The sequence below is a fragment of the Pseudopipra pipra genome, chromosome 7 (genome assembly GCF_036250125.1).
Source record: "Pseudopipra pipra isolate bDixPip1 chromosome 7, bDixPip1.hap1, whole genome shotgun sequence".
Lineage (NCBI taxonomy): Eukaryota > Metazoa > Chordata > Aves > Passeriformes > Pipridae > Pseudopipra > Pseudopipra pipra.
Genome location: NC_087555.1, coordinates 35,694,211 through 35,720,837, shown reverse-complemented (window position 1 = coordinate 35,720,837; position 26,627 = coordinate 35,694,211). Strand labels below are relative to the sequence as shown.

At 39.7% G+C, this 26,627-nt stretch overlaps 1 protein-coding gene across 7 annotated transcripts in view; it reads right to left on the bottom strand.

Annotated features, from left to right (window-relative positions):
• Positions 1-13,023, bottom strand: part of KYNU (kynureninase) — a 60,272-nt gene extending 47,249 nt beyond the window's left edge. The window contains exons 1-4 of one of the 7 annotated variants that reach the window (XM_064661633.1): positions 12,904-13,023; positions 5,958-6,147; positions 2,580-2,615; positions 648-768 (exon numbers count right to left, since the gene is read on the bottom strand). In XM_064661633.1, the coding sequence (XP_064517703.1) occupies positions 648-768; positions 2,580-2,615; positions 5,958-6,126 (326 nt within the window). In that variant the 5' untranslated portion in view covers positions 6,127-6,147; positions 12,904-13,023. Of the gene's footprint in view, positions 1-647; positions 769-2,579; positions 2,616-5,957; positions 6,148-10,555; positions 10,668-11,250; positions 11,446-12,903 lie in introns of those variants that run through there. The other 6 variants (XM_064661634.1, XM_064661635.1, XM_064661631.1 and 3 more) reach the window with 6 other exon arrangements.
• Positions 13,024-26,627: the final 13,604 nt, after the last annotated feature.

The window sequence follows — 26,627 nt, the reverse complement described above, 5'->3', positions numbered from 1 at the left end:
ATATTCCTTTCATGCAATGTGTCCTTCTTTTGTCCTCCTGCCTCTCTTACGTCAGGTTCATTCAGCAGAGCTTGTGGCAATCCACTCTCAGCTCCTTGCTGATATGCTATTGAGAAGACAGGAATGTTTCCTTCTAAATAAAATGAACTTGTCAAGCAGAGACCTGGTTTAAGAAGAGCCAAAAACCCGCCAGTGCTGGCAGCAGCATCACCTGTGCTCAGTGCTATTTCAAGGGGAACTGCCCATTGCAAGGCCTGCAGGGTGAATCACACACAGTTAAAAACACTAATTAGAAAAATCACAGGGCCTGGAACCCAACCACATTCACCAGCAAGGAACAAAACACAAATGAGTTTGTGTGCCTTGTGTATAAACACTGTTTATAAAAGCTTTTGGATGAGCCAAATCAGAGCCACAATGCACAGCATGGGTCATCACAGCTGGAAGGGTCTCTTGGCCTGTTTTTCTGCTCATACCTTTAAAAGAGATGTAAATAGTGCCAGGGAAACACTGAGCATGTTTTACTCCTGGACTGTAGTGCTCTTAACACACTATTCTGCAATTCAAGCATTTCCAGGGAAGATCCCAAAATAAATTGCTCACCTGGAGCACAGGTTAGCATCTCACATATCCCACAGTGTACTCACGTTCGAGCCCACTTGTCCAGTTCTTCGTCCAAGTAAGTTTTAACCTTTCTCGGCTGGAGCCCAAGAGAATTCCCAGCAAAGTACACACAGCTCTCTTCTCCATTCACCAGGCTCAGATCAGCTGTGGAGGGAAACCACAGAAACAACAGGTACGTGGGGGTGAGCACAGGAGGGTCAGCACATGGGTACAAACACCCCCAAGCACACATGTGCCACCACCCAGAGCTCTGTCCCTTCTTCATCTCCCTGGGACATCGTGGTCCCCACAATCAGATAGAGGTGCTACCTCCTGACCTCCCTCCCAGATCATAACTCAGCATCATTCGACCCTGCAAAGCCTCCAAGGAGGAGGACAGTGGGCAATTTGCAAGCAGTTATTCACCTTGCCTTCCTACAGTTCTTGGAGCTAATGTGAGTTCAAGCATCGCCAAATCCCCAGCTCTCTGAAGAGAGCTTCTCTAGAAGCAACCACTGGCACTAATTTTATCAAGTCTGAACCACAGGTGAGAAAAGAGGGAGCATTTTCCCAACCAGGCTATCCACTTTTCTTCCACCATCAGTATATGCCTTCTCTGAGTCGTGAAGCTGCTTGAATCATGCATTTAATAAGAGTTAAGACTAGGTAAATCTGTGTCTTTCATGTAAGTTCTCCCTGTACGATTAAATCTCTATTTAGAAAAATGTAGTCATTGCACAGAATATTTTAAGGCTGTCTCAAAAGTTCTTGTCTTGTCAGCATATACTGTGGGCTGCACTTCATGTCATCGTCTGAGGAGGAGGAGGAAATCTATGTTGACAAATCCTTTCAATGATTAGGAGAAAAGCAAGGCGGTAGAAATTTATAAATAATAGCTGTAGTGAGGTTCTGAACAATCTAATTACCCTGTGTCATCATCTATCAATTCAAACACAAGCCTTTTTCTATTATTTCTCATGGTAGAGATTCTTGGAGGGACAAGTGATGGTGACCTTCTAGAAGTAGTAATTTACATTTGTCTATACCTATACTTACAACTCCCCAAAAGCTAATATTACATGTAATTTTGGTAAATATAATCATTAGAATTATATTTACCAAAATAGATTATATTAGATCTCAAAATAAAGATATGAATTTATTAAGATACGTACTAAAAATGAGCATAAAATTGCAATTTAATCATGGAAAATTTTCAAAGGGCTGTGGAAAAATAGTCTGGAAAAGGTCTCTCACTACCTTTTGCACGAACAGTTCCCAACTTCATTGAACTTCACCAGAAACACATTTTTCAGGAGTATAGACAACTTAGGTAATTTCTTAATTAAAGCTTTAGAAGCTTTTAAACAGCATAAGTCAGAGAGCAGTTTCATCCTAATCTGTTTTACAGATACTTTGTCTGTTTTTCATCTCCATTCTAATATGAATGGAAACAGAGAGGCACAAACATTATCCATGCTCCCAAATTGATTCTATTAACAGTTCTTTTCCTATCAAGAAACACAATAACACTGTCCCATTGGGATTAGAGAGAAGGATTTTTGCTCAAGAATTTTGAGCTCAATCTCACTAATGCTCCTTATGCTCTGACCAAGCAGTAAAACAGGTAAGGAATTACAAGCAAACCAGCTTTCCTTGCACCACAGTCCTTACTAAATAAAAACACCTCTTGTTCACTGTTGGAGAGAGATGACATTATCTTTTTCATAAAGTGTATTTTCTCTACTTTTAGAAAAAAAAGTATTTTTCTACCTCTTACTTTGAATATACTTTTTTTGGCATTTTATCAACTCCTTATCTGGCAATACTTTTTTCCTTTTGACAAAAAGCTGTTTATTTCCCCCTCTTCTGACCAGCACACCAACACTTTCACAGTCACAGTAATATTCTTTACAATAATACATTTGTGTTCCTAAAATTAGCATTTGACTTTTCCTAAAATACTCTACCCTTACTTCTCAAAGTATTCATCCTTTTTATTTCTGGAGGAGCTGCAGTTGATATGCAATATAGATTGAAATATTCAAACAGCAAATAAACACAGTTGAGGAAATAAAGGCAAAGCAAACAAGAAATAATTATTAAAATGTGTTCTTAAAGAAGCCTGAATTAAAAAACACACGTTAAATTAATTAAATACATATTTGCACACCTACTCAGATTTGTGCAAAAATTATTTTGCATGGTAATTATACCCATTTGTCCATGTTAAAAATGCAATTCTATACCTTTTAAACCTAAAAGAAAAAGCAAGTTTATTGTCAGAATAATTCAGTCCAAGCAAAATTTCAATGTTTTTATCAAATAGAGAGGAAGGACTAAACCTGCTTATACATATCTGAGATCTGTCCCTTGTTGAAGGAGAAAAGATTACCCCCTTCACATCTGCCTGGACCCCCCTCACAAGCCCTCCAAAAAAAGAACCACATTTATATGATTAACCACTGCCTTTAACCATTTCTTCTGGGAAATACAGCTCAGCACTTTCACTCTTGGGCATCTTTTTATTCCCAAGGAACCCAAATGATGCTCTATTCCTTTACAAGATGACAAACCACAAGCCATAGCCTTAATCAGACGGGTGATTTGGTGCCCAACTGCCAACTGCAATCCAGGCATTCCTGCCTCCTCCCTGTGGTGCACGGAAAAGCGTCAAGGGGAGATCCAAACATTTCTCTAAATCTCCCGCTGTCATCTTTCCAGATTTGCTCACCTGAGCCTCGTCCCTCATGCTTGCACATAAAACCTCAGAGATTTGCAGGGAGTTAGGCTGCTGTTGGTTTCCACTTGATTGATATAACAAACAAACAGCTGTGACAGTTCATAACTCGATAACTAAATTAAACTATTCTAATGACTTCCTAAATATTTTTTCTGTACGTCATCTTACAGTTGTCTCCTATGGATGTTCTGATCTGCTTCTTGTAAGGTTTAATTTTAAAACCTCATTGTAATGTTTTATGTATATATATAAAGAATATTTGATGGCTAATATCTGTAATGACATTTATCTTTAGGAATATGTTATCTAGGATCCGCTCCTGGGCACAGATAAATGTCAAGGGAGATCTGTCTCTGTGGTATAGACACACAATATAAATATATATATATATTTACACCCCTGCTGTTTTTCAGCAGGGAAGCTGTTCCTGATGACAGCTGAAGTACAGAAAAGAGGGACAGGGGAAAAAGAGAAGGGAAAAAAATCCCTTAATTTGGGAACATGGGAATGATGAGTACTCCGTGCTGTACAACTAGTACTACTTTGTACATTGCTTATCTTCAATAAAACATATATATATCTCCACAGTCTCAGGACTAAATATTATCATAACTGCAGGGAAAAGCATCCACATCAGCAGTCTTTGGGTCTAAATATGATGGTGATCGAAAAATAAACAATAATGAAAGTTGGAAGGGAAGAAATCAAAATTGTCACAGGGGTATCAAAACCTCTACATATTTCTCAGAAGATTCTTTAACATGAAGCTGCTACAACACTACCCTGAAAACTGACCTTTGATATTCTGGAGGGACATTTTACACACTGCAGTTGAAGATCCAGCTGCTGTTCAGGTGTCCTACTGGAGCTGGATTTCAATAGCACAGCCCAGTGAAGGGCAGCAGGACCATGGCCATGGGAGCTGTCTGCCAGCACCTTTCCAGCTTTATAGGCACATTTTGCAGCACTGTTGTGGCAGCTGAAGGAGCTTTGAGCACAGAATAGTCATAGTTTAAGAAACTCTTTTAAGTAACCACGGTAAAAAAAAAAAAAAAAAGAAAAAAAGAAAAAGAAAAATTAATTCTTGGAAGACCAGCTGAGAACATCTCCTCCATGTGGAAGAAGCACCTAGTTTAGATATTTGTAAAGTGCCCAGTTCTGTTCTAAATAATAAAGAACTGGGATTTATCATCCCTGTGTCCTAAGGGAGGGAGCAGACAGCATTCTCAACACTCATCATTGTTTAGCAGGAAGATACTGAAGACAGAGATAGTCTGAATTCCTGGACATCTTTTGAAACTATGGATACAATTTTCTATCATGGTTCATTACTGTATACAATTTGGGGAATGCACTGGTAGTTTCTCATTTAACATCAGAACTGTTTTTTTCAGAAAAAGAAAATCTGCAGAAAATTACATCTGCATTTATTGGAAAATGAAAAAAAATTGCAAGAAAGTTCTGTCATATTTTTTCCTTTAATTTTCAATGGGTGTATTTTGCCACAGCAGGAAAGGAAGAGAGTGACTATGCCTATACTTGTTTACCATCTAAGGAAATAATATGCCATTTCTTCAGTTTCCAGTGTGCAATGAACAGAGGCTGCAGAAGCAGCACAGCTTTTGCTTCGCATGTATCTGAGTTGAAAATAAACCCAGACAGATCTTGGGAAGCAGGGGAGAAGCCCAGGACCCTGCTGCCTCCACAGGCAGGTGTTTCCACCAGTTTTTCTTGTGTGATTTGACTGAACACAGCAGAAATTGTGGGTACAAAACAATCCCATAGAGATTTTTTTTTTTGCTTTTTGGTGGGCTGGGAGTGATAACCTGAAGCAAAGGCTTTCAACTTGCCAGCCCTCCTGCACAACCCTCCTGCCTCCACACCAGGCCCTCTCCATCCCCAGGGCATGCCACAGGCTCCCCAAAACAACCTACAGACCAGAAAAGAAGCAGAAAAACTTCCAGAACCATTTTGCACATCTACATGTGCAGTTATCTATTTGCAGGCAATTCATAAGGAAAGCAGGAAATATCCTCTGATAAAAGGTTTCACTATGAATTATTTGCTCAGATCAATTATTTGTTCTAAGGCACAGTGCTTCATTTGGCCTCAGGAAGAAAATATCTCTGCTACCAGCAATAAGACATGAATGTTAATATAATACATGTGCTGTCTCTTTCATTAACTAAAATAATTGTAGCCAGATAGATAATACCAAAGTGTATTACACCAAGGAAGCAACTGCTCTGAACTATCACAAGCGACTTTGCCGTTTCGAGCCATTAGACAGAAATGCTTCTGCCTATAATTTTCAATCAGTCACTATATTGTTCAAAGCTGCTGACTGACAGCATAAGCACCATGTAAGTACTGCATCCTCACATTTTATTCAGGATGGGAACGAGAGCATAAAGCTTCTGCTGCTAGAATAAGCTGACGGATTGATTTAGCAACAGCAGGGACATTCTGTGCTCAGATATGACTACAATTGCTCAATTATCTCATAAGTGATGATGATGATTTCCAAAGATTTGTGATAAACACATGCACAAGATATGAAGCCCAGCCCTTTCCCCCCTCCCTGCTCCCTCAGAGCTATTATAATTCTCACTTGGAGGCAGATCCTTGACTTTTGGGATACAGAAACATTCACGAAGGTGTTTTAACTCATCTTGCTCATCTAAGTGAACAGCGAGTTTTTTGTCTGTGGGACTGCATCCGAGCCGCAAGGCAGTTTGTTCCAAAATGGTTGCTGGTACCACAGGAGAAGAAGGATCCATTTTCAGGTCATTCAATTTCACCTGAAAATCAAAAGTGCCAGTTTAGCTCCTGCAGTTTGCATATTCACGAGTGGCTGATAAGCAGCCACTAAAGCTGCATCATTCAAGACCCAAACTTACTTCATTTAAAGGTTTTAAAAAGTGAAGTGTCTGAATAGAATGGTAAAACCGATCAAATATTTCCAAGGCAACATATTTCTGTAACCCCCAAAGGCTTTTTTCTTTCACTTCTATAGATACAATGCTCTTCCCTTTTTAAGTTGTATCAGTCACTTCTAAGTTCTCCCACCAGACTGGCAGCAGTTCCAAATGCTGAAGTGTCATTCACAATTTTGAGATGTCAAAGCCAGAGGCAGCATTATTGTTTCTGCAGTCTGAGCTCCTAAGAATAGCAGGTGCACAGCTACACTGGAGTTGCTTCCAGGCTGTGCAACGTTCAGCCTCTTTCAGCTTTTCGGCCTCAAAAATTGGAGGGGGAGTTTGTGCACAGTCGTGCTCACGTTCAAGGGCAGAGCAGGCAGGATACAGGCAAAGGCATTGTTAGAAACGTCACTTTCAAGACCAGGACCTTGAATTATTATTTCCTTTCAGCTGCACCGAATATCCTGATGGGTTTAGCTCTGTTTGTCCTGGGAAAAGTGAGAAGCCCAAGTCAAACCGCAAACATGACAGACCATAGATTCTGAGAACATCCAAAGCTAACTGCAAAATTTACAAGCTCATTGATCTTGATAAGAAAAACAGTCCTGTAACTGCACTGCTCAGAGACACCATTGTGCTCAAGATAGCATTTGTGCACTTGGCTTTACAGATCTGCGGCAAAGAAAATTTATGACACACACCCTGCACTTTAGGGCAAGGCTTCAATAGTGCAGCCTGCTGCTTTCTGTGGCAGTAGGCAGTCAAGAAGCTCATTGAGGTGCTTGGTGGTTGCCCCAGTTTAGGAAACTGTATAGTTACACCACACAATATTTTCTGCCTTTTTAACATCCCTAAGAGTCTTGGTGCAAAGGAGCACTCAAGGGGATAGGCTGAAATAGGGCAGATTAGCACATAACATGCAGCACAGAGCCACTTTTTTCTCTCTGTTTGAGAAAGAAAGCCCTTTAAGCACTTATCTTCCATAAGAACCAGCTTTCATTTCTTAAAGCTAAAAGCATTCTGTGGATAGTTATCCAGAAACAAGCTGTGGATAGAACAACAGATGACTATTGAGAAGAGCTTTGTCAACACATATGGGAAGGACAACGGTTGGTATTTAAATATAAACCCCTAAACAGCACAGACTCACTAGTGCCAATTGATCCAAACCTGTTTAGCCAAATGGCCAGCATGATGCTGCTTACCTGCTTTAATCTGCTATCATTTGGTTTATGATGCAAACATATTCTTTTCCCCCTCTTCAGTCTTAATATTTTACACAGTAAAAATTTTTCCCCTCCCACCAGCATGCAGAGTTAAAAAAAAAAACAACCATCAGCAGAGTTCCTTAAGACAGCAGTTTAACTAATGAAACGAAAACTCCTGGGAGTTACTGGAGATATCCTATTTTTGTGCTGTCTCCATACAGGTTTTTCACACCTCCTCATTGTTGCCAAATTTATCATTCCCACTCGTTTTTCCTAATCATCCCCTAGGTGGTAAAAAGGAAAATAACAAAAGTGGTTGCATTAAAAAAAAAATAAAGGTATTTCAGCATCCTGGTTCTTGGAGTGCCTTTTAAGGTTTCTAGGAGGCACAGGGCTGCACCTAGACTAGTCGCTGGGCGTGATGCTCAAGAGGCCAAGCTGGTTTGGACCAATACACCCCACTAGCCACCTCCCAGAGAGCTGCCACCCTACTGAAAGCCTTGAAAGAAGTGTGACCAGGCTCCCTATTCAGCAGGGAACTGTTCCTCAGTTCCTCTGCAATTGAGCAGCGGATCCAAGACCGTGCTTCCCACAGCTTCTTTGCTGAGATCTCAGTAACGTGTGGTTTTCTGCAGGTCAGAAGAACACTGACCTTCTGGACCTCACTTGGCAGACATCAGGGAGGATACTTAGGGATCTTTATTTCCTCCAGGAGATGTGAAATGAGAAAAGCAAGCTTGATTCATGAACACTGTGGCCATCACTAATACAGGCACCTCATTATAACCTACAGGCACTGTAAGGTAACTTCATTTTCACTTCTCCAACTTATAAGTTTTAAGAACTCACAGTATTAATCAATAAATGAGGGCAAGCAATATTTGGATCACCACTTGGAAAGCAAGACTAGTTTTTGTTTCCAAAGGTTTATGTGTTTGATTTACAGCATGAGCATGAATGTCCTGATCCCATTATCAAGGCGTGTCCAGCACATACACAAATAAGCAAGATATAGCCCTCTATTTTTAATAATGAGTATTCAATGCAAATTATATAAAAAAAATACTTGTAGAACAGGCTTGAAACCATGCTTCCCTGACTGTCTCCTAGGTAAATAACCACACAGTAGCCTGTGTAGTATTTTCTATGCAATCTCAAGTTGACGCCTGGATTTTTTTGCTCCCCAGTGACGTAGCTCCTGAAGTAAGGGAAGAAGCCTTTTGAGCTTTCTAAACAGATCACTCACTTGAGTTAAGGAGATTTGCTCAGTGATGCTCAGCTCCCACAGTCCCACACAGGGGAGACCATGAAGTACTAACATTGCCATCACCTACATCCTCTCCTGAATACAGCCAACAAAGGAGGTTTGGGAGTCGCCAGCATTTATCTCCCGGGCCCACTGAGGCACTGCCAGCTAATTCCCCTGTAGTTTATGGCCAGGAGATGGATGATAAGGGTGCTCGAAGGACAGTTTGGTATTATCTGGCCTGTAGATGCTCTGCTTTACACCACATGAACACAGCCCAGCGTCCTACACTTTAAATTACTAGTCACCATTTCCATGTAAGGACACCCAGTTATTACAGTGGATTAATGACTATCATATTCCAGGCCATCCTCTGACCTGTCTGGCAAGCATAGATGGGTTTGGTTTCCATTTGAGGCCTGACCCAAAACTTACTGAAGTCAATATTACAGATGATTTCTGGATCAGGCTTTTTGTTCCCTGGCATTGCTGTAGTTTGTTGCATCTGATCAATGACTTACACTTATTTTTATTCTCATTGATATTTAATTTTGACAGCAAATATAATATAAATACCAAGGCCTAGAAGTTAAAAATTATTAAGTGCTCAGTGGCATCTGATTTAATACAAACATTATGAAATGAGGTAAAACTACTGAAATAAAATCAATCAAAATCCTATTGAGGAACGAAATTCCAGAGATCCAGTTCTAAAAACAGAATAAGAAAATACTTTTGTCCTTTGAATGAGAGTTAGGCTTCATAGAGCGGAATTGCAGAATTTATTTAGGATTTGGGGTTTTTTACCCTTTACTCTAACTGGCATAATTTCATTTTTTTAATCACAGAATAGAGGTCTGTGTAATTATTTTACAATAATTCATGAGTCATTTTTTGTTTTCTACATTTTTATAAGAACAGCACAGCTTTATTCCAATTATCTTCATTTAACTTTAAACAATATTCTGTAACCTCTTCAAATTAAAATTCAGACCCATTAGTGCAAAATGCATTTCCCACCTTGATAAACATGGTTCTTTACCAGGATTTTTTTTTTCCAGACAGTTTAGAGTAAAAATAATCAATATCTTAAAAGAAACCATTTGCCTCCACCACCCACTCTGAAAAAAAGCATTCAAGTGTTTTCATAGAATCCCAGAATGGTTTGGGTTGGAAGGGACCTTAAAGACCATCTCATTCCAACCCTCCTGCCATGGGCAGGGAGATCTTTCACTAGAAAAGGTTTACTTCTTTTCCTTGAAAATTTACAACACTTTTTGACTCAACAGATGACAAGAAGTCAGTATATTTTTATTTTTTTCCTAGTTCTTTGCTCTTTGGACTCTTCCATGGGACTTGCCTGTACTACATCCTGATTTAGAGCAAAGAACTCAGCAATGACTGTAGGCAAACTTTCATATTCAAAAAGAGCATAGGCAACTTAAATTAAGAAAACAGTCATTATTCCATACTTTATCAGCACAGACATTGCCCCACACTACTTCATCTCCCATTTTAAAACTATAAAAGACAATGGATGAGAATTAGTCAGACACAAGTGACGTGAATGTCTGGGTGATTATTTCTGTTTTGTCCTTTATGCATAATTTACTGCTAAATAGAAAAAAAAGTGTGAATATTAGCAAGTCATCTTATCAAATTTACTCAGGAAGGTCCATTAGGCTTAATTATAAAATGATAATTTGTTCTCTTTTTAGATCCTCGTATATTTTTATGGACCTGCCCTCTGTCTTGAGATATTTATTAAAAAAAAAAAAAAGTTCCCTTACCCCCCCTTAAACATTTTCTTTAAAAATTGCAAGATGTTACTCACAGTCTACCCTGTACAGTGCTGACAGATATACAATGAACCTCTACTTTAAGCTGTACCAATATCCTCAGAGGAAAAGTGTTTGTCATGGAAATAGCCTATCCTGCACTTTCTGCCCTCCAATAGCTGTTCACCAGGTTGCCAAACACAGCTCAGCCCACAGACCTTTGATATTTTGAGGCTGGTGTCCAAATGAATTCTTGGGAAGGAAAACTGGGGGTGTGCACATGTGTGAGTGTGAAAGTTTGCAGTACAGGTCCAGGCTGTCAAAACACACCCACTGAAAGCACCAATAGCACTGTAATTGAAGTTGTTTTACAAAACAAACAAAAGAGAAATTACAGAATTGCACAGTGTCTAAGAACTGTTTCTCTTCCTGTCTTTACACCAAAAAAAAAAAAAAAAATTGCTTTGGTGAATATGATTTCACAGAAGGAAGTTTCTAAAAAAGCACAGCCCAAAGCAGCACGCAATGTAGATTACTTCAGGTTAAATACACTTCAGTGAATTTGTTTAAATTACAGAACTGGAGAAAAATCTAAATATTCATAACTTCCCCGACAACAGACACACAGCGGCAGCCACCACTGTATAATTAAATAAGTTACATGCACAGTGTCACAGCTGCAGCAAGGGAATGTGACAGAGAGGAATTATAATAAACTCAGTTACTTAGAGTAATTTAGGCACTTATTGACCTTCATGTCAAGAAGCGTTATGGTGTTAGAAGTAATTTTACATAGAAAACTCATCTTTTCCCCTCCACAGTGAAACCACGTTACCCTGCGGTCGGCAGCCGCTCCTGAGGGAGGATGATGAAACTTGTGTGCAAACACTTGTCACTGCATGAAGAAACAACCACGGTCACATGCCTGGTTCTCCAGGCTCTGACCCCACAGCAACCAGACACGTGACCTCGGAGGGTTAACTAAAAACCAGGTGTGCATATATGTAATTATGTCCTTTATTATTGTTTTCTTTTCCTTTGTCACCATTTTAAAGCTCTAATTAAATTAAGAAGGCACTTTTTTTTTTTCCAACACAGGCAAAAGAATACACACACAGTTATTATGAAAATAGTTTTAAACCAAATTCTTTCCCTTTCATGATGGAGACAATTGATAGTATAATAGCAAGAAGGAAGCAGTGTTTGCAACCAGGTGGCAGAGGAGGTAGTGGGACATGGAATACAGATTTGCCAGGGTGGAAAACAGAGGAAGAATTAGAGGTGAAATTAGGGAAGAACAGAGTTGATATCTCTCCTTTCTCTCTCTAAACATTATCTCAAACCAGCACGTGCAAGCCCAATCCCCTCCATTCAAGCTTGAATGACACCCTTCCTACACATAGCTAGAACACAGTCATCTGGAAAAAGAAAAATACTTTCTCTCTATTCAGTCCCTGAAACCTCCGAGAAGGGAAAAAAAACCCCAAACACACAAACACACACAAAAAAACCCCCAAACCAACACACAACAACAAACTGAAACATTGTGGAGAGATATAGGGGCAAATGGGTCAGAGTTGTGGATTAACAATGTAATTCAGAGACACATCTCCATCCTGGTTCTGCCTGCCCAGACCCCTGCAGTAATGCTTGTTTATTATCTGGATTTCCATTTTCAGTAAGCACCAATAGATGTGACACTCTTGAACTGTAACATTTCATCTTCTTTGCTAGGAAAAAACGCAACAAAACAACCACACAGAGCATTTAATATTGACCCAAAGTAGAGCTGACCTCTATCCATCAGTTCCTGCAGTATCATTGCCCTGTTCTGTGCTGCCAAATGATTTTTTGGACTTCCCACTAACTTGCTCTTTACTCCACCAGCCACATAATGAGACTGCTCCTAGAGAAACTTTGTCCCACCAGGAATCTAGTCCAAGGAAGAACTACACTGAGGCACTTCGGCTACTGAAGTAAGAGGGATCCAATGTCAAACTCGACCCAAAAGGGTATTTGTTTCTTGTTTGGTTGACCATTTAGGTCAAACCAAGCTTAAATACACTGCAACTTTTCAATTTGCCCTTGGAAATAAAACTACACAAACAGTGGAGTGAAAATTTTTCCCACTACATTTCCTTTTGAATAAGCATCATGTGTTTTAACCTTGATTGTCAGTGGTGGCAGGAAAGCAGCTGTGCTGGCAAAGGCCATATGTTTGTAGAGTTTCATGAGAATATGAATATTGACCCCTTCTTCCCAGCTATTCTTCTCAACTCTTCTGATGGAATGAAAGAAAAATAGAGACAAAAACCTTTGCCCTTCAATTTCAGACTCAAAACCAAAAAAAAAAAAACCAAAACAAAACAAAACAAAAAAATCAGCAAACACGTAGCCTAGATACCTTTTTTTAGCTGCAGAACTAGTATAATAGTCTGTTGAGGTTTTTTTCCTGTGTCGCTGTGAAGTAGCCGGAGGACAGGAAGATAAGAAGGAGCTGCTGCAAGTTACAGCAAGACCAACGTACAAGGGAGTGAGGCCACACGAGATGGGCAAAGTCCCAGCAGGCACGAGGGACAGAGAGCAGGCAGCAAATGTAATGGAGGGCAACCCTGCTATCACCCTCTCAAAGGAGCTGTTAGGAGAGTGATGGGAGAGTAGTGACATTTGACAGACAGTTTAGAGAAGAAAAAAAAAAGAAACTCTGCATGTCTATAACTGAGGGCTTTGTGGGGTACACGGGGCAGAGAAGGGATTAAGGGGTGGGCAGAGAAACACATTTCTCACACCAACAGCTTTCCTGCCTTGTTTGGAGGAGCTTAACCACATTAAGTCACACGCTGCCAGCCACACCCACCAATGTGCTGACACTGTTTCATCTCATCCTTCATCCCAGTTATTTGCTGTACCCATCCGTCACCACCAGTCCCAGACTCACCAGAGCCTGTTCAAGCCCCTGAAAGAAACTATGTGAGTTTTTTCCACAGGAATGCCAATAAAAGTTGTAATTAATTAATTTGACAAAACACAAGAGCCTTCTTCTCAAGACATGTGACAACAACAAACAACCAAGGGCACCCTGAAGCAAACTCAACCCTTGCCAGATGGGATGCCAGGACACTGGGTCTATCAGGTCATGAAAGCTTGCCTTGGCAGTGCTAGCCCAGAGCCTTCCTGCTATCAAGAGGGTAAAATGATCCAGCAAAGATTCTCTTTAACAGGAATAGGCAGGTCTTACCCAGAATAAGGTGGCCTGGAAGACCCTCAGGCAGGAAAACCCTGTGGTTCTTACAGCCAGAAAAGGAGCAGCAAAGCAGTGATGTGTCCAAGCAGCACACAGTGCACCTGCAGCATAGAGCTCTGCTCAGCACACAGATGCTTAGAAAAACCAAGATTGTCTGTATTTACAAGGCAAGCCCCACAGCTATTTTTAAAGCTTGCCATCTGCACCTTATGATGGCAGGATGCAATTCACCTCGGGCCTCGCAGCAATCACTCAGTAAACAACAGCATAGAACCTTTGGTCTCCTTCCTGCTGAGCTTGCTACAACAACTTTCTTATCATTTTTGTTTTCTCTCTACCCCATCAACAGATTTGCTCTGCCTGAAAAGCTCCTCTGTTATCTCAGGTCACATTTAAACCCTCTGTGACGAGGCTACCCTACACCTGCCCTCACTTACTTTGTTGTCCTCCCTCTCTCCTGGATCCCTTACTTACTTCCTTCTAAAGTAACTTGAAGGGAATTGTGCATATTTGGCCTATTTGCAGCAGTGGATTGCTCTGGTTGTGTGATTCTACTGTTCTTCTGGTTAAGCCTGAAAAACCCTCACTCAGTCCATTTAGCTTTACCACATAGGGAGTTAACTCACTATAATAACAATCGAGAGTTTATTTTTTTTATTTACTTATAAAGCAGTTATTAGTAGCTGCTGTTAAATAATTGACCACCCTTTGGGTGGCCAAAGTGAGGTCATGAAATCTTATTGCTTGTCTGAATCAATTTTCCCTATTTTCTTTTCAGTCAGAGTGTTAGGCACACCTCCCTAAATACATATGGATTTTTCCTGTAATGTGACCTGCTCCTAATATTGTTTTTCTCCAGCCTCTGTATCAGTTATCATTTTCACTTGTTTCTGAGTCAATAAACATAGTATTTGTCCTTTAAATTTATTCCTAAAGTAGTGTCTCTATGAAAAAAAAATAATCACAGAAATAAGAAATTATTTACTTTTCTGCAGTAACATTTAGAGAGAAATATTGCACCGCTGCACTAATAATCGTAACACCCAGAGAGGGACAATGAGGGAATCAGAGTCAAGGGATTTCCATGTAAAGAAAACAAGAGCAGTAACTCCCCCTGGCTTTGATAACTCCGTGGTAGCTGCAACAGCAGGAGAACATATTTTGAATAGATGAAATTTCCTTGTATCCCTCTGAGTGAGCTGCTGCTAATAAAAGACAACTGTACCTCTGATGCCCTTACCCACACTTCCAGGCTGGATGCACACACACATATGTTTTTAAAGCCTCTTGCCTTATCACTGTTGTTTATTTTAATGTTTTGCAAAGAAAAAGAGATTTCCCTTGCCTCTGGTCAAATATTTGGCCTCAATGTTTGCTTTGGACAGCAAGGACATTTGAAGCAGTTCTTTCTCAATGTAGGGACATGAGAGGGGATGTATCTGTCTTTTCCTGATGGAGCAGTAGTGTGATGGCCAAGGGAGCATTTGAGAGACTGAAAGGAAAATGGGGGACATGGCACTCCTTTTTCTCATGGCAGCTGCTTATTATATTTTACAAAATCTTCTAAGAAATCAACATGAGTACTTTGGGGATGGATTTACAGCAAACCTCTTTCTCCCAGGTCCTCTCAAAGACAGGTAAAGTGTTTGTGTTTCAGATATAGTCTCTATCTAGCCACTGTTTCTTCACCCTCCAAATGACCAGCTGTGTGTCCAGACTCTGAAAGTACAACACAATTGCCAACCTCTTCATCTACTTGCAGCACATTTCCTGCCTGTGATCATAGAGCTTCTGGGAAAGGGGAAATCAGAAGCCAGTAACAGGCCAGATACAATGGGATAATAACAATATTATCCCTCATTGAGAGGCTCCCCACAACACCAGAGCTTTCTTTTTGTCTTAAATATTTCGGACCATGTCTTTTATGATGCCCTTCACACCATTGCAGGCTGACTAGTAGCTGAGGACATGAACTGAACTGAGGTAGACAAATGATCATGGTGCCTTTTCCCTCCTTCCCCTGCCCCTTGTTTGCAGGTCCATAAAAGTGAATGCACTTCACACTTTCCCTGTTATTTTTAAGCTCTTACAGCAGTTACCATATGGAGCAAGACTCAGGCAGGAAAGAAAAGACAGGTCAGAAAATAACAAACTGAGCTCATACTACATGTGTGCTGCATTAAAAAAAAAGAAGAAAATAAATAAAAACCCCCAAAACAAATGCTACACAAAGCACAGTACAGATTAACGAAGAATCACGTGGATCTGGACCCTCTAAAAGCTGACATTGCAAAGATGGGCTCTTTAAATCGTGTGCTACTGTTCTGGGTGGCCTTGAATCAGCAGAGGAAGCAATAGTATATAAGGATGGTGACAGGCAGAAAATGGCATGTGACACCTGAGGGAGGCCAGCAGTGGCTTAGGATGGGGATATAGTCATACAGGTCCCCTGATAAGAAACTCATTCTGCACCTTTCCATCCAAGGGGGTTTAACAGTGCACATACTCACAAACGGTGGTAGACTCTCAGCAAAGATGAAATTCCTGGGAAACACTTAAAACAAGAAAATCAGCAAGTGCATTGGGGCCACTAGGGCAAAGCATGGCTCTTGCAAGGGAACAGAGGTGAGGGGAAAACCTTGTCCTTTATTCACAAACCCAGCAGGTTACACGGGAATGACACATCAGTTCCAAACTCTGTCCAGAAGAACAAATACCAGTTTTGTGCCACTCAGAGGAGCCTTCTGCTATCCACACAGTCACTCCTTCCTTCCCCAGCCGCAGAGTTGAACCTCCCAGACCTTCCTAACCACAGATTTTATCTTTGTTTGATTTACTAATAAACTGATTATGCAGCAAATCAGACCACACAGCGGCCAAGGTCTAAATGAAGCTTTTGCCAATACTTAACTTCCTAATGATATTTATAATCCTCCAATAACCCTTTGTTTGCCCCCTCCCTGATTGCAGGAGGTGACTCAGCAGTTGCAGGGTTCTGCTTAGTATTCCCAGAGTGTTTCCTGAGCATCTTCCACTGACTGTCTCCCTTGTGCAGTGATCAGACCCATCAGGTTGTGGTGAATTGCTCTGAGGAAGGTTACGGGTCTCCATAGGGACTGCTCATGATCTTTGAAAAGTGCATTTCCCTCCAGCAAGCTATAAGTGCTCAGGAGAGCTGCTAAAGATCACTCAAAATAGATTATTGAATACTTTGATGCTGTACTCTCATTCTGTGTTATCACATATTTAAAGTATATTAAAAGATTCCCTAAATACCAAGAGCATTTGCGTGGAAGAGAATTGTGTTTTCCAAAGCGAGGAGAAAATAGCTTTGTATAATTCCAGGATATGTAATGCTTTTTCTGCAATTCTGCAGAATGGATTATAAGTTTGACAGCACCAGGGTTTTTAATTCTTCTTTTTTTTTTTTCCTTTCCCCAGCACCACTGACTGTTGTGATAGACTTTAGTTAACTTCTTTGGATTGTTTTTTTCCTTGCTAACGGTCCCACAGTCAAAATGAAAAACAAGAACCTTCTGGAACCTGTCTTGATAAGGTCAGACGGTAGAATTTTTCTTTCCAGCAATTTAGCCAGGCTCTCTCCTTCCAGAATACATTTGCTCTGTAATAAACATCTCCAGACAGCCGGGCTGTACAGACTGGAAACAATTAGGCCAAAATTGGGGAAAGCAGTACATGAATAATTATTTCACTTTTAATGAAATTAGACTGAAAAATTCAGGAGCAAAGGAAGCAAAAACATTTTCAAATTGTATTAATTAGACATATTTGTAAAAACCTGTGCTCATGCCTTATGCATATTTTAATATCAAACTATGAAGAAAATGTGCTGTGTAATCACAAGCCTTTGGTGCTGTCGTGCTGTGGTCAAGCACCAGGCACACACCAACATTTGGGGCACATAATTTAGCATCTAGTAAACAAACAAAGCAGTTTAGCCATTTTTCCTTGAGCTTACAAAAAGAAGCCTGCTGAGCAACAGGTTAAAAGTTTGTCTAACTAAAGTAGAATAAGATTAAAACAGCTTATTCCAGAATTGAACAACTTATGAAGAAGCCTCATCTCTCAGGTACAATGAAATAAGTATGTTTAGCTGTCCCTACTTAGAGATCCAAGTAAAATTCCTTTGTAACAACCCAGAGTTTTTCTACCATCACAAACATTTCAGCAGATCCTAAATTCCATTGTTGTCCAATTTTTGCATAAATGCACTTACCACTTAGACTTTACTTGGTTGCAAATCCATCACCTGTTTACATGCAGTAAGAGAATAAAAAGCATCTGTGCCATTATTTTTAATTAGGTTACCCTCCTACACCTCCTCTGTCCAACATCCTCAAACAGTTTAAATGTAAATTCTAAAATAATTTCAGTCTGAATAATTACACAGCACGTTTGTAACAACTCTTGGTATGGTTTTCTCAAGAGATTCCAAACTGGTACGAAACTGATCTTGGTTTCATAAAGCACTATTTCAATTTGGAAAGTTCACAGCATTTTCCAGAGGAATTAATGAACATTGCTAATAGCTGGATCTGAGCTACAAGGCATTAGGAGGACACAATCAGGAGGAAAGGCAATATACAACCTTTAGATGGGACAATTAAAGATCAATTATTAGAGCCAAAGAAGAGCATTCGAAAGCAGCTTCTTCATTAATCAAAGATTATCTCAAATTAAAATGTTTAATTATTTGCCACGGTTTGTATATTCATCAGCACTAAAAAAAAAAAAAAAAAAAAAAAGCCAGGGGCTTTCTGAAAGCTGCTTGGTTTTGAATGTTTCATTTTAACATGGTTTTAAAGCTAAAATACAAAATATTTTAAAGAATATGTAACAGTGTTAAAGCAGCATAACTCAGAAAATTACATTCAAGATGCACAACTGCTGATTTTTAGTATGCTAAATCTGGTAGGTATTGTTAACTACTTGAATGCCCAGATACATGGAAAAAATGTTTTAATGCCAAAAGTAAGAAAGGAAAAGATGTGAGTTTCCTATGCAATGTAATGACTTGGGGCAGGGTCCTGATATTAAACTTAGATCAAACCTATAGGCATCTGAGTTTTAGATTCCCAAACAACTGAGCATATCCAAAATTTAGAGAGAGAGGCATCATGAACAGGCACAGAAATGGTAATTAGACCAGCTGGTGGATAGAAAATTCTGGGCTCCATGTGGGAGGCAGTGCTCCAAATGGGAGCTGCAAAACATGCTGGAGGTTTGCTCAGCGTTGCCTTCTCTGGGCCAGGAGCCACCACTGACCAAATCACCACGTGGATTTGTGTATTCTGACAGTTCAGATGAGAGGTGGGAGGAGATACACCTGGAGTGCAAGAAAGGCCTTTTTCAAACAAGGAATTTGGACTCACACAGGGGAAAGAGAGCTTTGCTGAGACCAGGTTGCAGTTTAGGCAGGAGCAAAGTACGTGGCTCAGGAGGAACAGTAACTGCTCCTCATCGTTGTATGAGATGGAGCAGAGCAGTTGCCCTTTAAAACAGCCCTAAAAGCTCCTATCTCCAAGGAGCACATCCTCAGCCATCCCAGAGCTCAGTTCTCACCCCCTGTGGGAATGCCATCCGCTGGCTGTTCATGATGTAAAGTGTTCAGCCTGTGCTTGGCACCCTCACCATTTATCTCCTGGAGGGAGATAAATGCTCGGTGACAACAACATGCTGTCCATGGGGCTGTGACCACCTGATGCCTCCTCATGGATCTTCTTAGGAAGAGTGTCCCAGCAAAATGCCTGGGCAGTTATTCTTCAGTGACAGCCAGACACAGATACAGAGGTAGTTTGGGGAACCAAGCTGTCTACTTTATGAGATATTTTTCTTGTATGAATATGTTTTTCCTCCTGGCCAACCCGATACTCAAGCCACAATACAGCTATTTTATGTCTTCATTCCTCTGCAAGGTGTGTCCTGAGAGTGGATACAGACTTTCTTCTTCTCCTAGAATACTGTCTCTCCTTGCAAGGTCCCGTCTTTGTTTGGCTAGGTCAGGATCACAGTTATTTAAACTAGAGTTTCAGAATCACTGAATCATTTAGGTTGAAAAAGACCTTTAAGATCATTGAGTCCAATAGTTAACCCAGCACTGCCAAGTCCACCACTAAACCATGTCCTCAAGAGCCACATCTATATGTCTTTTAAATATCATAATCATAATCAGTTGCAAAACTAGGTTTAAGATAAACTTTTTGCAGCAGGGTGCTGCATCTTTTCATTATAAAAATTCAGAGCCTGCTGTTAAAGGATCCCAGTATCTCCCCATGACCACCTTGAGCTTTGCCAAAAAGTAAAAGATAAAGAGGTAATGATTGCATTAATACAGGTACTGGAGCTCTGTCAGCATTTCAAATTGCTCCAGTCTGGTAAATCTATTAACCTACCTTTGCAAATAAAATACCTGCCTGGTGCAATTCTCAATGAATTTCCCATTAAAAAAAACAAAAACAAAAACCACACAAAGACAAAAACAAAACCAAAACAAACAAAAGCCAATAAAAACAAACAAAACGAAACAACCACCAAAACAACAAAACAAATCAGTAAAACTACTTGAAAATTGGTTGCATACATGGCAATGTATTTCTACAGTATGCCAGGCTTAACCCGAAAATGTCCTCAGATATTCCTCTGCACTCCATTACAAAAGCCTGAAAACAGAGATTATTACAGTTTTACTAAAAGCAGCACCATAATTTTGATGTCTCAGAAGTGATCAGAAAAACACCTCACTGCAGGTTATCCCGAACTCTTATTAGCCAATACTTAATTTTGTTCTGTATCACACATAAGTATTACTATTTTCAAGCCTCTCAGAGCATAGATAAGATTCAGCATCCACCAGGTAAGGGCCAGGCCTCCCAGCCAAGCTCTCATCTTCACCACAGGCTTTTTCTGCAGTTCTTTTAGTGCAAAAGATCTATAAATACCACCAATAACACCTCTTACATGTCTTCCAAGTATAAGTCTTGGGGATTTCTCTGCTGGAGTAATACCCTGCCTCCTCAAGAAGGTTATTTTTATGGGCAAAAAAAATAAATAAATATCTATATATATATATTCAGCTGAAAAGCCTCAGTGCCACAGCAAGCACTGCTCATGAAATCAGTCAGACACTACTGAGAGCTGCAGTGACACCGTTCATGATTGTGCTGGGGGTGAAGTGGCTGCTCATCACAGAGCACAGCAGAGGTACAAAACCAGGTTTCCTGCTGCTGCAGGAGACATTGCCCTGCAGAGGAGCAGCTTCCCCTCAGGAATCAGCAGTGACACCATCCACAAACCACTTGCATCACGGGGTACGTAGGAAAATGAGTCCTGAATTAGAATCCTAGTAATAAGTAAGGAAATGAAAGAATTCCGGGAGAGTAGTCATGATGACAACAGTAACATATATGTGCAGAAAGATGGAAGTCTTTTTTTAAAAAAAATCGGTGTTTTAATACCATGTCAGTAATAAGCAAAGGGTTGTTTTTTTCTGGTATCAGATGCTGGAGTAATTAACAGTGTGCTGTCAAAATCACATTTTCTAATCCACTGTTTCTCTTGACTGTAGAAGGACAAATGTGATTAGCAGACAACACATACACCTGCATAAGAACATTTCCTAATTATTCATGTGGCTATAAATGATGTCTGGCAGCTTGTAACATGATGAAAACTGAAGATGAACTGTACATGCCATTGGGAAAAGGGAGCAGATCCTTCCCCATTTCCCTTGAAATTAAATTTTTGGCCTTGCTATGGAAAAGAAATAAAATTGAACACACGGTTTTACGAAGCTTTAAGATCCTCTCTTGTCTTGGCCACATACTTCCAGCACCTTTCTTGTGCCAGTACCAATAATCAAGTTTAGAAACTAAATTCTTCCTTTTTTTTTTCTTTAATCTACATTAATTTTCAGATTATTACCCAGTTCACTTTAAGGTCACTCAAAAGTAGGACTGATGGCTTATGTGGGAGGCATCTGGATGTTTGCACAGATAGAAAAAGGATGATGGAATGATATACTTGGACCTTTCAAACCAGTTGCAAACTTGCAGTCTGATTTATCCTCATCTGAGGAAACATAGATGTCCATATTACACAAAGCCCCATGCAATCTTTCATGGTGTGTTTGTACCTGTTAACTTCAGTGCAAAACCACACAATATAATAAAACAAATTGGTTCTGTCTGAAAATGGGAGAGACAAACTTGTTAGAGAAGATGAAATTCTCTGCATTTCACTCAGAAACAAGCTTTACAGCTTAGTCATAAATACCTAAAAATCTTGTTTTCTAATAGAACTGTGATACAAGCTAATATATTTCATTTCTAGGTGACACGTGGAGCAGTAGAAAATCCAGTGTGTCCCCCTGGCAAACCTACAACTGTAAGATGAAATGTTTGGGTTTTGATACAGTTTTACCTATGCAGGAATCAAACTCAATCCAGCCCCAGCTGAGAGTTAACTCACAGTGTTTATTACAGCAGCCCTCAAAATAAATTATATCATGCCAGCATTGTCATTAAATTACGGTTTATAGTTTTGAAGTGGCTATGTTAAATAAATATTTATTAATTTCTTAGTACAGTGATCTTGAATGGCGTTTTTTTCACAATTTGCTTTGTCCAATAATCAGATTAATTTGCAGACAGAAATATTAAATTTTTTCCTAGTATTTCTGTTTCATAGGAGAATATCCTTGTTGTCCTACTCCATTTCAAGTAATTATCCTATAGCGAGATAACTTTAACATTTCTGTAGCCATTTTTAAAAAATGCCCCAAATGTATGCAGTTATTAAAGTAACATTAAGTGCTTTAATCATTTTTGGTCAGGGCACACGTGTTATAAATAAATTCAAATGCTGTATTAACCTGAAATTAAAAACCAGAAAAATCACAGTCAGCAAGAAAATTAGATATCTTACCAAACTGCATTGCAACTTTTAAATTTCCTGAGAAGATTTTCCTGGAAGTGATGCTTAACCTTTATATGTCATGATCTTGGAATGGCAGGGCCTACACTTCTGTGGCCAGGCCAATTATCTGCAATTAAGCAATAAATGTGCAAGGCTTGTTCAGTGCCAGTATAGATTCCTCAGCTTTATAATATACCTTCAGAAATACAGCAAGAGTTAAAAAACAGAATCACCTTCCAGCAAGATTTTAATGAAACACACCTTTATGTAACTTCACCATTTAATACCTTTCATTTAGATTTTTTTTTTCTTTTTTTAGGTTTTACAGCAGCCTTAAAGAATAAAACTGCTTGGCTACCCTAATTTGAAATAGAAAGCACATTGCTCCAGTGCCTTGCAGGGGTGTCTTAACTATCCACTATGGATATTTCTTCTAGACAATGACCATATTAAAGATTAACATGTTGAGTGTGTTCATTGTAAAACACAAAATTTATTGAAGCAGTTCGGTTTTTTTTGAATTTACCATAAAAGATTACAATCACCTACCCTGCAGGAACAATGGGAATATATCTGCAACATAGTTTACTCACACGGTTCTTTTAGGTTTGTTATTGAAGAGGTAAATGAAATAGATTTAACAGAGACACATGCTGAGAGTTTTTTCAAGATGCATCAAAAATGTTATTTAATTTTTCTCAGAAGTGACATATTCTGCTGAAGTGATTTTATTGAACAAAAGACATTAGTTACAAAAGTATAAAATGAGGAGTATAGAGGCTACTCTGGCATTATCAGGATACAACAGAAAACATCCAACAAGTGGGAGAAAAGTGAGATACAGACCACAGTAAGTTTTTATATCACTTTTTATACATAAAAACTTCTTTTAAATTGCAGGACCAGGTCAGTTCTACTTTTTTAATACCACAGTCACTGGGGTTCACAGGGGTGATGCTTCCTAGCCCAAAGACTTCAAACTAAGTTATCAAAGGCTTTGAGGCAAGACAGGACACAACAGCACAGATAAAGACAAGGACTCTTAGAGAAGCCCAAAGTTCTTTGTTAGTGAGTATCAAATACCTCACACAAGGAGACTGAGGATTTCTGTCGTGATACAATGATAGAAAAAGAAATAAAAACACTGAGTAGGTCCAGCATCCAAGAAATTTCATCAGCTGCTGACAGGAGGCAGAGAAGAAATAGAATCATAGAATCGTTGAGGTTGGAAAATACCTTTAAGATCATCGAGTCCAACCATCAACCCAGCACCACCACCATGTTCACCACTAAACCACCAAACCATACCCTCAAAACCATGCAAAACCATGATGCAGAGGACAACCCACAGCTCCAGCTCACCTCTGGGATTCACTGAGCTCAGAGAAAACAACTCAGATTTCTAAATTCACAGGGCCAGTGAAATGGGTTTAGTCTCACCAAACATATTCTGAGACTCTTGGTCTGCCAAACTTGCAGGAGACAAGGTTCAAATATCCAAAATATTTAATGCTACTTCTGCATGTCAGTCCTCTGTTGTTTCTCAAAGCATTTTCTGTGTTTTATATTGCTCTCTGTGCGTGAAATTAGGTGAACGTTGACTGGCACCAAGAAATCTGGGTTTAATCACCCGAAACAGGCAGAAAGCATTCCAAAGCACCAGACAGCTGGGCAAGGGATAACACAGATTGTGGGATGGAGCCTCTAGCCACGTTTCCCTGCTCTCCATCTTACTGACACAAGGGAACTCACTGGACTTAACATTAACCAAAAAAATAGAAAACAATAGTACCAGCTGCCAGGCAGCCTCAGGGAAAATGCCTCATTATTTACTGCAGGGAGAAACAGTTTATTTTATCTTTAAATACTTTCAAATGTTTTAGGATTCATTTTTAAAAATTTGTTAAATAAGGTTGTGAGGTTGTAAACCTTTGCTGTTCTGTATTTAAAAACTCTTTGCTGACAGGACTATATTGTTATTTTCCAAAGCATTAAACATAATTTATATGTAGTATATTCATGGATGTATATTAAGACCATCCCATACAATCGAGCTTTAACATGACCTTAAAAGATCCTGTGTTTGTTAATTGGATTCTCCAAAGGCCAGAAGCTCTTCTTTTTTTGTCTTAGTCAGAAATTCATTGGCAAAGTAGTATTCAAAAGATGCTGCTGTCAGATCATTCTCAGCTGTGCCCCTGGTTTCTGAGAGAATTGCTGAAATTCATGCTCACTCAGGTCATTGTCATTCATAACCAAAGAGATGCACATATTCAGACACAACCTTCCCACAGACATTTCTAGGGTGGATAACTGAAAAAGGAAGGGCTCATACACGTGCCACAGCTTTACTACACTTACTGTAACTCTCCTCCCACCTCCACTTCTCCCCAGTTTGGATGGTGAGCCTGAGAGACTCACACTCTTCTCAGTGGAAACTTTTTGTAGGGTTTCAAAAGCAGCTACTGAACATGTCTAACAACGACACTCCTCTCAGAGTCTCTGGATCTTTCCAAAAAATTGCTTTGCCTGGCACTCAGTAGAGATAAAAAGGATTTTGACTAAAAATCTCACACCTCCTCTTCCCTGTTACCTTCTCTGGCTGTGGACTTAAAAAATGAAGTTGGTGCTGTAGCACAGGGGTGAGTCTGTGATGGAAACGTGGGCCTTTACTTCTGAACAGAGGAAACAGAGGTGCTTCCTTCAGCATAATTTGAGATCAATCACAAGAACTACAAAGGAATCCATTTCTCAGGTTTGGCCTTCTCTGGCTCTACCCAAAAGAATTTGACAGTATTTCCTCTTAAACTTTATAATGAGACTAAAGAAACACAATATCCATACATTTAAATTAGAGCCTTCTACGTAATCTGAGTGGTACACCGTAGGACACAGGGCAGAATCTGTACTGTTAATGTGGTCTTTATTTCATAGCTGGTATTTCCTGATGGTGAATTATTTTACAATGCAGTTCTTTTATTGCTGTTACACTCTTAATTACGGTAACATTTCTAATTAATTAAATAAAACGTCACAAACATATATTTTTGAAATCTTTGTTGAAAACCCCATCATAACATCAGAACTCCATTGGGGAGTGGTTGGATGCTCCCAATAGCACCTTTTTCTCTGAAAAATTATAATTTCTATACGGTACATGTTATGTTGAGCATGTTTTCCTTGTTCCTGGCCACCACATATAACATAGCCTACAGCTGAATCACATCTGCAAGTCACAGTGACAGCACTGCTCCATCAGAGTGTCACAAGGATTTAAAGTGCTGTGAGCTGACATCTCACACTCTTCTGCTCCCTTTCTTAAACCAGCAGTAACACTCCTCCCTTTCCAAGATGAGCTGATGTGAGGAATTATAAAACAACTTCAATCTAAATCTCATATGCTTCTAAACATATCCATCTAAACCCTAAGTTGCACCAGGGGAGCTTTAGATTGGATATTAGGAAAAATTTCTTCACCGAAAGGGTTTTCAAGCACTGGAAAAAGCTGCCCAGGACAGTGGTGGAGTCCCCTTCCTTGAAAGGATTTAATAGATGTGTGAATATGGCACTTGGGAACATGGTTTATGGTGACCTTGGCAGTGCTGGGTTAATGGTTGGACTTCACGATCTTAGAGGTCTTTTCCAACCTAAACAATTCTGTGATTCTGTGGTTCTAACACACCCAGTGAGAAGAGCAGCTGGCTCACAGCAGCTTTACTGGGTGTACAACTCTTCAAGAAACTGTGGTAAAAAAGATAAAACCCCTGGTAACTTTGTCTAGGTTAATGTTCTTCACAGAGCAGAACCTGAGCATCCACAGAAGAGCTGTAGATCTCAGCATCACATCACCACCTCCTTCCCAGGCTGAGCATATCCTGAACAGGAGGAACACAAACGCAGACAGCTGAAAAATCAGACCTAAGGGTCTAAAGAACTTCTAAAGAACTTCT